The 12,711-nt window shown below is 49.6% G+C and overlaps 1 protein-coding gene across 1 annotated transcript in view; it reads right to left on the reverse strand.

Moving 5' to 3' along the window:
- vps13c (vacuolar protein sorting 13 homolog C) overlaps positions 1 to 12,711 on the reverse strand; it is a 124,320-nt gene that overhangs the window by 60,187 nt on the left and 51,422 nt on the right. The window contains exons 28-35 of the mRNA XM_080493439.1: positions 12,554 to 12,630; positions 12,010 to 12,069; positions 11,758 to 11,908; positions 11,572 to 11,688; positions 11,396 to 11,499; positions 11,114 to 11,281; positions 8,240 to 8,544; positions 2 to 149 (exon numbers count right to left, since the gene is read on the reverse strand). Coding sequence (XP_080349565.1) covers positions 2 to 149; positions 8,240 to 8,544; positions 11,114 to 11,281; positions 11,396 to 11,499; positions 11,572 to 11,688; positions 11,758 to 11,908; positions 12,010 to 12,069; positions 12,554 to 12,630 — 1,130 coding nt within the window. The remainder of the gene's footprint in view (position 1; positions 150 to 8,239; positions 8,545 to 11,113; positions 11,282 to 11,395; positions 11,500 to 11,571; positions 11,689 to 11,757; positions 11,909 to 12,009; positions 12,070 to 12,553; positions 12,631 to 12,711) is intronic.

Consider the following 12,711-nt stretch of genomic DNA (forward strand, 5'->3'; position numbering starts at 1 on the left):
CATGAAGGGACCGTAAGACTCCCTGGACCCGGACTCCAGGGATGGTGGACAACCAGGACGCAGCCAGGTTCCTGGTGACAAGCAGCTCCAAGTTGATTGGACGAAGGATCTGGAAGTCGGGCTGTGAAGAGTCTGGCTTCAGTGTGGTTCTGGAAGCACAACAGATGCATAAGTTTGAATGAATAAATTCATGATGTGACTGTAGGCTTGACCTGATCCCTCAGTAATGCCCACATGCGGATCACCAAAATCAATCCGATCGGGATTGCTCACTCCTTCCCAAGTCCCATTCCAGGACTCTTCCTGGTTCAGGACAATCCCTCTCTCTGGACTGTATCTCACCAGTTGCTGGGACTAAGAGGGAGATTTAAGAAAGCTACTGCCACTTTGACATTCACTGGTTTGTAAACAGTCTGTGCTCGGATCTCACACCTTCCCTTTTATTCAAGATTGTTATATTTTTACACAGAAATATCAACTTACTTAAATGTACCTTTTTCCATATGAGACTGATATTTTGGTAATTAGCTATTTCCAGTTTATCTGGTGGTGCCCCCCTTTTCATTATTAATGAATAAATAACAAATTTATTCAAATTAATAATTTTTCATTAATAAATTATTTTCAATTCATAAATTTTTCATTGATTCTTTCAGTGATTTATCACTTTTCAGTAATCTATTACTTACAGTAATTTAATGCGAATAACCAACCATAAATCCCAACATAATGGTGCCCCGCGTGAGGTTGTTTTAAAACCAGTATTGTCACAATATCTGCATAACTTATCCAGAATTGTCTTTTCAGTTGTCCAACCGATAACATTGTTTCTGGCAGAACTCAGTTTTCGAAGAACACGTTACAGCACTGCTAAGCAAAGTCACTTGTGTTTGTGAAGTGGTTAGAGCCTTTTTCTTGCATTTTCATGCATCTTCTTGTTTCTGGCGTAAAGATAAATGCACACTAACACAGCTATTGCTCACCCAAGGTGCTAAAAACACAGTGTTAACTTGAGAGGTTACAGCTAGAGCGATTAGCATAGACTATAGGTGTGTAAGTCACAGGTTCAGCTCTCACCTGTGCATCAGCAGCAACCTATAGAGTTGTAAGCCACAGGTGTAACCATCACCTGTGCATTAACAACATTTTGGCACTTTTCAAAACACAGCTTTGGCGTGACTCCTACCATGAGTAGTCAGAGACACTGCGTGGTCGGAGCAGAGACTCCTACCATGAGTAGTCAGAGACACTGCATGCTCGGAGCAGAGACTCCTACCATGAGTAGTCAGAGACACTGCGTCCTCGGAGCAGAGACTCCTACCATGAGTAGTCAGAGACACTGCGTCCTCGGAGCAGAGACTCCTACCATGAGTAGTCAGAGACACTGCGTCCTCGGAGCAGAGACTCCTACCATGAGTAGTCAGAGACACTGCGTCCTCGGAGCAGAGACTCCTCGGGAGCCACATGACCCAGCCCTGCAGACTGTGGTCGCTGGTCTCCTATGCCTCTCCACAGAGGAGAGAAGAAACCTCAACAGCTACAGCTCAGAGACCTGTGAAGCAAAGATCAGGCAGCTGTTAAGCTATGTGAGGAAGCCGGTTGGTCAGGTAGAGCTCACCACTCCGGATGTGTTAGGCCACATCGCACTGCTCTACCAGCGCAAGGACGAGCGGCAAGCTCTGGAAACCCAGGAGTAGCTCTCCCAGCTGCAACTTTACAGTTCGCAGCTGAGGATTAACAATGCCCAGCTGAAGCTGGAGAACTCCCGCCTGCGACAGGAGGTCCAGGCCAGGGACGATCAGGCTCCGTACACAGAACCTACTGGGTCACAAACCCAAACTTCTAAGAGAGAAGTTAAAACAGACTCATCATCTGATGGTTCATCAGAAGATGAGTCAGGTTATGGCTCTCAGCACATTGAGCCAAACCACACTGGGGTAAAGCCTGGTGCAGCTCTCAGCAGAGACGCAGCACATCCCAGCAGTCTGGAAAATGTCCAGTCAGATGGACAAATTACCCCAGACATGCGCATTCTTGGAGCTGTCCAGTCAGGTGGACAGCCTCCTCCAGGTCTATACAGTCCTGAAGTGGTCCAGTCAGCTGGACCACACAGCACAGGTGAGTACAGACTTGAAGCTGTCCCGTCAGGGGGACAGAGAGCATCAAGCTTCCCCGCAGCCATGGCGAGGGGGGGGGGCTTGACACACAGCCAGGGGGGCGGGGCATGAGACACCTGCCCAGTGTTGTGGGAATTGACTGCATCCCACTGAACCGATACCCAGTCCCTCCAGCTTTTCACTTTGAGGACCACAGGGTCCCGGTGTGCTATGACACACATCCATCGGTGCTCAGCCGCACCACAATGTGCTCTCACAGCTCTTTCACTCCTTTTCAGAGGAGAGTAAAGAGTTATTTTCCAGCACCTCACAGTGCTATCAGCTTTGTTCCTCCACTCACTGGAGACCCTCATGGTCATCGCGAACCTCACTCTCTCCGCCTGAGAGAACCAGGGGGGTCCAGCTCAAATGACTCGGACCAGTCCAGTCCCCCAAGGGAACGCGGTCTTCGGACCCGCCAACTTGAGTCCCTTGCAGAGGACATGGAGGACTACCTCCGGGAGGTTGAGCGCTGCCTCCTCGACCTGCCTCATCCTTCGTCACGGGAGAAGCTGATGCTTCTCTGGAAGACGACATCAAGGAGCGTCCATGTTACATGGAATCCCTCCCACCTGCCATCAGAGACCATTACTCAGCCCTCTGTCATGCACTTAGGGAAGAGTATTCTCTGTATACTGATCCTGCCTCTGCAACTTTTGGTGCACTCGCAATCATTCAAAAGAGGGCGGAGCCTCCCAGAGAGTATTACAGGCGCCGAAGGGCCGCCTACTTCCAAGGCCGCAATGCACCGGGGTTGGATGAAGACCAGACTTTCAAGTCCCTCTTTGTCAACAACCTCCACAACAGTCTGCGGTTCGATGTCGCCCTGTTCTGCAGGACCACAAACCCCACCATGAAAGACCTCCGCTAACATGCGCAGATGGGACTTGCGCCACCGTTCAGGTGAAAACCATGATGGTGATGCCGGAGTCCTGAGAATGCAGGTGACTGGAAACACGAACCCGGCACCTGTAGGTCACGAGGTCCCGTCCCCCGCACCTGCTGGGGATGGGGGGCCCGTTAGATGGCCTACCTGATCTCTTACCTCTGTGCAACCACACAGAGGTAAGAGATCAGGTAGGCCAAGACCGCACCACTCCCAACGGAGAGGTAAGTCTAACAACCGAGGCCGAGGTCAGACCAGAAACCACTGGGACGCAGACATCCCACAGTGGATTAAAACCTGCATCAAAGAGGTGGTGCAGGACCTGAACCCGCCTGGTCAGAAGGGACCCGGCTCCCCCGAGGAACCGGACTCCCAGCCTCTGACCGCAGGCCTAGGCCGGATGCCCCTCCCCTCCGCACACAAAGTCCACTTTGTAAAGAGGAGGGGGAGGAGATCCAGGAAGTCAAAGAGGCCCCCCGAGAACCAACAGAGAGGCCCCCTTTGACGTTCTTGGGTAATCTTGTGAGCGATGGTTATGCCAACGGCTTATACACCTCAGTAGTGGTAGGGGGTGTCGACACCCTTGCCCTGCTTGATTCTGGGTCAGGAATCACCCTCATGTGTTCAGCCACCTTTACACAGGTTGCTAGAACCATGCGTGACCTAGGAAAGCCACTCCAGGTGGAAGAGTGCAGCATGAACATCAGAAGCTTCACTCAGGACGAGTCACCCATCACTAAACGTGTCTGGGTCGACGTCGCTTTCCAGGACATGTCAGTGACGCATCCCATCTACGTCACTTCTCTGAACACAGAGGAACTGCTTATTGGTCAGGACCTCCTGAACCGACTGGCTATGCTGATTGACTGCCACCAATGGCGCCTTTGGTCCCAAGTCACCAGCCCGAGTCCCTTTGGCCCAGAACCAGGCCACCCAGCTTCCAACAGCAGAGTGGCTGCCATCCAGTCCAGAGGTTCCCTACCAATACTTGGGTCTCTTCCAAAGTCTGGCCCGCGCCAATCCAGTTCCAAGCTCCCTGACAGCCAGCAACCGCTGCAGGTGACAAGCCAAGACCCATTTCAAGCACCCCACTCTCTACTCGTTTCACTGAAGGATGTGAGTTCTTCTTCGTACATGAGTACTTTTTTGTACGCCCACCACATCGTGGGGGGTGCACACATGAATGGAACCTCGGTACCTGAGGCACTTTTGGCACCCTGGTCACAGAAATATGTCACCAACGCCGATCTGCTCAAAGTTCCGAGCCAACGCTCACTTTCAGCAGAGTCACTGCAGACCTTAACCAAGGTCCCTGGTTCACGCGCCTCCTCGCCTCACATTCCAGATCTCGACCCAACGATCTGTGACACATCTCTTCTTGAGCTGAACAATCGTTCAGCCAACCCGCGGGTCCAAAATCTGACACAGGGTCAGATTAAAGTGACCGCATTTCCACCTTTAGAGATGTTAACCGACAGTTCATGTCACAACCTTGAACTGATGGTGCCTGTCAATGACAACCTGCCACCATCCCTCACCAGTGACGACATGCCTGACACCGCTCTCCTCATTGTCACAACCAAAACCCTCACCAGCCCTCGCCATGTTAACCTCGAACAGGTTCTCAATGGTACAAACCCGAGCACCAAAGGTGACATGGTTGTGTACGCTCTGGTGACTCAACCAGAGAATACAGACACTTCAGGTAAACAGACCACGTCTGGACCAGAAGAACCTTATTCAGGTTTCGAGTCAAAGACCAAGCAACATTCTGCTAAAGCTAATGCTTTAACACCGCAGAAATGAGGAGATGCATTCACTGAGGTCTTCTGCGATTATCACACGATCTTCGCGCAGGACTCACACAAAAGGGCGGGGCACAGACCTCCACCCGGTGCGCATCCCCACTGACCCAAAGGCACCGCCATCTTTTGTACACCAGTACAGATCTTTTCTGGCTGCATACGTGGTAAAGCGGTTCAGAACCACGAAGGTGGACCCCGCTAACCAGTACCAGCTAGTTTCTTTCTTTGGTAACCGCCAGTCCGCCTGGAACCGGTGCCAGTTCGGCTACTTAGACCCACCATCGGTGTCTACCATCCTTCTCCACACAACGATAAGCAACACTGCCGCTCATGGCAATCTCATCCATGTGGATGACTTCCTCATGCGTCACTGCACCTTTGAGGAACATTTAGCCGAAACACGACACGTCCTTTATCAACTCCTGGTAGCTGGAACCAGACTTGCCGCACTGGAGTTGAACACATCGGGCTCATATAGGTGGCGCTGATGGGATTGAACCCCGAGCAGGGAGAGTTCACACCATTCAAAACCTCAAAGCCCCAACTAACGTGTCAGGACTTAGGAGCCTCCATGTGGTCTGCAGCCACTCCTCACAGTCCACCAGGGACTGTGCAGTGAGTGCTGGACCCCCCAGAGAACTCCTTAATGAAGACAAGCCATTGAAGTGGGAAACTCCTGCAGAAACATCTTTCTGCCTCAAAAGAGAAACTCTGCTCAATATCCTGTCTGGCCCACCTAGACCAGGACCCAGAGGTCCTTCTCCAGACAGACTTTCCCACTCATAGTCTCAGTGCTGCCCCAGCGCAGTCACATGACACAGACAAAGTTGTGGCTTACGCTAGCAGACTGCTTAACAGTTTTTGGGGGATTCTGGAGACCAGAGCCATCGTCCATCCATTATCTTCCGCTTATCCGTTCCCGGGTCGCGGGGGTGACAGTCTGAGCACTGTCACCCAGAGCACATCGCACCTGATTAAGAACCTTCATGCAGGTGGTGAGCCCTCTCCAAAATCACCCTCTCAGCAGTCTACTCCTGCAGCTGAAGCCAAGCCTCTGAATTCAGGACGCTATATTCAGACCCGGTAACAACCAGTTACCACAGCCTCCCAGAACCAACAGCACCAAACCAAGCACGGAGGGTCAGAGCTTTTGTCTGGGCAGAGATATTGTTAGAATGATGTTCTGTTGAAAATGCAATGTGTTTCAATGTGCCGCTCAGAAGGCCGCAGCATTTCATATTTTTGTGTACGCGCGTTCACGCGCACCAACCAAGTCCGGGAATCGGGTTTTCCACCTCAGAACCAGAGGTCCAAGTGAGTTCCAGGCCCACTGGGAGCTCTGCGTGGAGGAACCAGGGTTCAGAACCGAGCCTCGCAAGAATTCTCTGTCTTTCTCTTCTCTCCCCCTCTTTCACTAACCCGCAGCTACGCGCCCCCCTTAACCGATCAAGATAAGCTCACACAGACAACTGCATGTAACACCCAAGTGTTTCCTGCTGCAAGCGCACATCTGCTTCGATCACAAGAGTTCTAACTGCAGGTCCCGACCTCCACTTAGGACTCCGGCGCTCAGAACCGGGCCAACGGAACCGCCCGTTCGTTACGCCCTCGGTAGACTGCCTCGCTCCGAGACCGCCCTCGCGCATGCGCGCTCGATGGACGTCTTGTTTATCTGGCTGCTAAGCAACCGCCGCGTCCCCAGAAAGAGCGAGTCAAACGCCTCTAGTGGTCATGTAGGTCATCGCAATCCCTCTCACACTCATCACTCCACTCCACCCCACCCACCCACCCACCCACTCTTTGTACATAGTGTATGCTGTTTAATAGATTAGATCTCAGTGTTAGATGTCGTTTGCTACTTGAATGTGTTGATTTATAGAATGTTTTAATAGTGTTTTAAATTTAAAATAGAATTACAGAATTATTTATGAATTAATACATTTTTATTAATAAACGCTTGTTAGCTGAATTTAACGATTCTTGGTGATTATTGTGTATTTATTGTTGACAATTCACTGGTTTGTAACAGTCTGTGCTCGGATCTCACACCTTCCATTTTACTTAAGATTGTTCTATTTTATGCAGAAATATTAACTAACTTAAATAAACTTTTACAAACGAGATTGATATTTTGGTATTAGCTATTTCCAGTTTATCTGGTGGTGCCCCGATTTATTATTAATACATAAATAACAAATTTATGCAAATTAATATTTTTTTTTATTAAATTATTTTTGATAATTTATTCATTTTTTTTAAGTAATTACTCAATTACTTTAGGAGTTGTTAATGAGTAAATGACCCTTTACTTCCATTAATAATTTCAATTTTTCATAAATTACTTCATCGGTCAACCCTAATAATGTGAGCTGTGACATGTATCTGCCCCACCTTGGGATGATTGTTTGGAAACTGTTCATAAAAAGATTTTGAAAGGAAAATAAACTCATACTTTATGAATCCCGTTGGGGACATTCCTTTTTCCCAATTGACCCATCGGAGGGTGGCCATATGGTGGCGCTCCGGGGAGCTGATGGGGGTCAGCCATATGGCTCAAGGACCCACGGTGGTGGCCTGTCTGCATCAAACCAGCAAACTCCCATTCCCAGGCCTGTCTCTGGTTTGTAGAGCGCTCGTCCCCCCAATCAGAAGGTTGCAGGATTGATTCCCAACTCCCCCTGTCCACATGTCGAAGAGTCCTTGAACAAGACACTGAACCCCAAACTGCTCCTAATGGAGGGATTCGGCCGCCTCCACTGGTTTGTGAATGAAATGCATTTACCATTCTGGCCACCACTGCCCTTCACTCCTTTCTAGGTTAGAAATCCACAGATTCCTCACATCGCTCCCCTTTGCTCTGTCGACAGCGACGCTCGTTGAGCCTCCCTCAGCGAGCTTCATCACCTGAAATGGTTTTCAGGTCACAGCTGAGCCCCGTCAGGGTTCAGTTCATGCAGTCTCCAGCCTCACAAGTTAAGAGTCAGATTAACGCTACTCACAGTCCTGGGAGCAGACACATATCCACATGAAGTGTTCAGAGCAAACTTCCTGCTCAGACAGTGGCGAGGACGCCACGGCTGAGGAAAGTAACAAGCACCAGGGCTTTGTTTGGACCAAGAAACACAAGGAATGGACGTTGGACCAGAGGAACTCTGCTTTGGTCTGATGAGTCAAAACTTGAGATGTTGTGCATTTTTTCCTTTTCCTGTTCGTCTTCTTGGACGAACAACAAGATATGATTGAGTCTTTTAGTGTTCGAACATTTTTTACTCTTGCAACAGGAAGCGATTTGGAATCTTTGAAATGATTATAAGTCACATTTCCTTTTTTTAGGCTGATTGGACTGATTCATTGTCTATTTCCAATATTAGGTCTTTGCTCAGCGATCGTACCTGGATACTTTGAGCTGCGTCAGCTGGACGTCCATCTTCTCCATGACAGCCGGCAGATGGAAACCTTCAGCATGTAGCAGAGAGAAGCTGTTTCCCACAGTGATCAGACCCAGATCCATCACCAAAGCATTTTGGGAGGTGGAGGACTGCGGGATGATGATGAGGGGAGCCTTCAGCCGGATGTCCAGCAACAGACGGAAACTCTTGTGAGCCAAGTCTCGAACACTGGACGCCGCCTTCTCGGCTGCCTGAGCAGTGGCCGCACTCAGAGCTTCTTTAGCGGTCTGGAAGTTCCCAACAAATGTCTGGAAAAGAAACAAAGAATGAGACAACGAATCCGCCTACAGGACGACTATCAGAGCTATGATGAGAGAGCAGGACGGCTATAGTGAGGTGATCATGTTCTGCACTGAGTGTACGCCTTCAGTTCTGTTTCAGAAATGTGAAATCACATGAACCTCCGACTGATCAAAGGCCTGGACGATGTTCTAAATTTATTAGCAGAAATATTACAAACGCAAAGTACTTTCAAATATTATATCGTCACAGTCTCCATGTCCATGAAACTCAACGGGACGTCACACAGGCAGAACATGCGAGTGATGGGGGACAGGTGAAGGGGTGACGTTCATGATGTCAAGGCAGTGAAAGTGAGGCTCCCACCAAGACCCGGTACCAGATCCTGGAACCAGGTCCTGTTGGGAACCAAAGCAGGATCTCTCTTGGACTTGAAACCAGGTTGGATTCAACAGCAGGGGAAGTGTTTCAGTAGAACAGAAGAATTTTAAAGCAGTCCTCACCCTATGTCTTCACGTATCCAGTCTCCATGAACATAGAACTTGTCCTGACCCTTTCTCATGACTCCAACTTCCTCTAGCAGGAGTACAGGAGAGATTCTGACTGGTTCAGACGTTAAACACACGCTGACTGGCTGCAGAAGCTCTACGTCACGGCCATAGCAATGCATAGCCATAGCAGAACTGTGCGCTCGCACGCTCGCACGCACACGCACATGATGGTGGAGTCGTGTGGAAACATCCAGAGCAACGCACCCGAAGGTTAAAACTGAAATACAGGGTTCTAGATGGAAGGTTCTACTAGTCCTATTAGAGGTGAGCTGTTAGCAGTAAGAGGGCAGCCATTAGGGGCTGAACAGAGGTGGCTTCACGATGTAACCCTGTGTGTTATCGACAACACAGGAGCACAATCAAACCTCTCGTTTTGGGGTGATGCCCCCTTGTGGGCGATTCTGGTTTGAACAAATAGCTCCAATAAAAAACTCAGCCACTTTCAAACTCTAACTTTCAGTTTCCACTGAGATCGAACACCAAGAATCAGGTTTTAACAGGGAAATGGGGGTTTCTGGGTGATGACTCCTTTAGGAAGGACAAAGATATTTTATCATGGAACAAGTGAACCAAGTCAGCAGGACGGTTTTCTTTCTCCTGGGACGTCTCCAACATCAGGACCATGTTGACTCAGAGTGACGCTGAGAAACTAATCCATTATCTGTTCCCTCCAGATAGACGATTGTACCTCCCTGTTATCAGGGTGAAACTAGAACTGCTTCACAAGTCTTCAACTGATTGAAGCTGCTGCAGGAGGCAGGAGAGATCAGTCACTCCAATATCAGCTTCTCCATAGCTTTTAAACTAATTCTTTAAAATGCCTCTAAACTGGAGAGAACGAGGATATGCAGAGACGTCTGTCTCTGTCTGTACCTTCCTGCATGATCTTTGACAGTGGATTCAGAAGTTCTTGATGTGAGTCTACTGCACATATGAAGTCTGCTCTCAGTCTCCGTCCTCGCTTTTTCTCTCCTTCTATTTTCTGACCTCTAAACAAAACAGCAGAAAGTCTCCATCGCTGACTCTGGTTCCACAGGTTTGGTCCTGGTTAGAGTCTCGTTCCCGTCCCCTAGGTTTGGTCCTGGTTAGAGTCTCGTTCCCCTGTCCCCAAGGTTTGGTCCTGGTTAGAGTCTCTCGTTCCCCTGTCCCCGAGGTTTGGTCCTGGTTAGAGTCTCTCATTCCCCTGTCCCCGAGGTTTGGTCCTGGTTAGAGGCTCTCGTTCCCCTGTCCCCGAGGTTTGGTCCTGGTTAGATGGTTAGAGTCTCTCGTTCCCCTGTCCCCGAGGTTTGGTCCTGGTTAGAGTCTCTCGTTCCCCTGTCCCCTAGGTTTGGTCTTGGTTAGAGTCTCTCGTTCCCCTGTCCCCGAGGTTTGGTCCTGGTTAGAGTCTCTCGTTCCCCTGTCCCCTAGGTTTGGTCTTGGTTAGAGTCTCTCGTTCCCCTGTCCCCTGAGGTCTGCTCAGGTGGAAAAGTTGTTTTTTGGTCTGTAAAAGTGTCATGAGGTGAATATGTTGGCGATATATGAATAAAACTGAACTGAGGGAGTTTCCAGAGAACGATGACAGAGATTTCAAGTGGGACGGAAGAAGTGCTGAATGGTTTTGTCAAAGACTGAGGGATTTTAAGGTGAAATGAGGGTGTTGGATGTGGACTGAGGGATCTTCGACTGACAGAACTTAATGTGGAGGTGTTGCTGAATGAGGCTGAAGCAGGGTTGATGCAGTTCAAAGCTGCATGTTGGTTTCTGGTACCTCATCAGCAGGCAAATACTGAAAGCTAAAAGAAGCCTGAAAGATCACAATAAGACAAAAAGAAGTGAAAAACATCCCCAACACCCACAAAGACACCACTACAGTGGAGCACACAACATGCAGTGGCACAGCATCTGGATGGGACACCAGTCTGATTCATCCATTCACACATGGGAAGTCAACAGCTCATTTACATGACGAGCAGAGACACACCAACATCACAGTGTGTGTGTGTGTGAGTGTGTGAATGTCAGTAGAACATGTAATACAGCAGCTGACCAGTAGGGACAGGAGGAACTTGTGCAGGTAAACGATCCGAATGCAGCCCAGACGCAGCGTGACCTTTCCGTCCACCTTCGACATGTCGCTGTAGCCGGCGCCCTCCGTCGCTCCAGCAAACAAGCAGAGCTTGAAGCTGAACACCTCCTCACCCACGATGGACACAACCTGCCAGGAGGAGGAGGAGCAGGAGGTTGTGAGGATCATGACTCAGATGAGGAGCAGCGGTTCACTTCCCTGCTGAGCAGGAAAGACCTCCTGTCAGTGGCAGCGGGTACTGACCTTCCTGTGGACAGTTGCTGGCATGACGTCTGTGACCACAATGTCTCGAAGGCGAGCAAACACCTCTGTCTGCGCCGCCTGCACCGTCACCGCTGCATCGATTCCTGCGGAGAGCAGCGTCACAGTGAGGTCAGAACCGTGCTCTGTGCTCAGTGTTGGTCAGGGACCTGGTCTACCTTGGACTTGTATGTCTGCGATGCTGCGGCAGTCGTCACACACCCGAATGTGAAAACAGCCCAACTTGGCGAACAGCTTGAAGCTGAAGATGTGTCCCTCTTTCACCCTTTTGGACACTGCAAGGACACTTGGAGTCAGAAGTGCAGCAGGACAGACTGGCCTGTGATTGGATGAGTGGGACACACCTGTCTGTCCAACTTGGCGCCTCTGCACTTGTTTTTTAGCGCCTGGATCTCGTGCGGCCACAAGGTGCGATGGCACAGCATTGTTCAGGTAACTGATGGTGGAAAGTAGAGCTGTGGTGTCCAGGAGAAAGTCCAGAGAGGAGAAATCCACCTGGAGAGTGATGACAAGAACTTATTCCAATTTATTGGTCGTCACACTGAATCAATCCAGTATGTTTAGGACATCCTTGTCCTTCCAGCTGATCTGCTCACCTTCAGGGTTTGCTCTGTGTTGTCAAAAACCGTCTGGAAGCTCGGCCCAGTGTGATCAGCCTGGAGGAGCAAAGACAAAAGCAGCTTCAGAACCTCCTCCCCAGAAACACCCAGGTTAGGTTACAAGGAGCCCTCAGTCCGGCTCCACCCGAGCAGCTTCTCAGATATCAGCCCCCTGGAGGGTTCTAGAGTTTCCAACAAGAAGTTCAGGAGGCAGAGCCGTTAGTTGTTTCAGCTCAGGAGACCTGACTGAGTCTGGTTCTTCAGAAAGTCTCCTGGTTCTACAGGTTTCTGCTCCTCTGAGTCTGGTTCTGGAGGTTCTTACAGTTAAAAGGGGTTTTCTTCGCTTCACTCTACTTGTTCATGTGGAATATTGGATTTCTCTGTAAAAGCGAACTGACACGACGTGTTGTATTTGGCGCCATAGAAATATAACTGGAGTGAATTGATCTGGTGAAGTGATGGGTGATCTGGTGAAGTGATGGGTGATCTGGTGATCTGGTGAAGTGATGGGTGATCTGGTGAAGGACACGCCACGCAGTACCTGGATAAACTCAACCTTCAGCAGGTTGGAGTCCTGCTGCTCTGAAGAACTGATGAGATGCAGAGGACTTTTCCCATCTAGAACATACAACATAGGTACAACAACAAAATGAGACATTTGAACAAAATAAAAGCACTGAGCCCAAAACAATAAAAGGA

Source organism: Lipophrys pholis (assembly GCF_963383615.2).
Source record: "Lipophrys pholis genome assembly, chromosome: 2".
NCBI lineage: Eukaryota > Metazoa > Chordata > Actinopteri > Blenniiformes > Blenniidae > Lipophrys > Lipophrys pholis.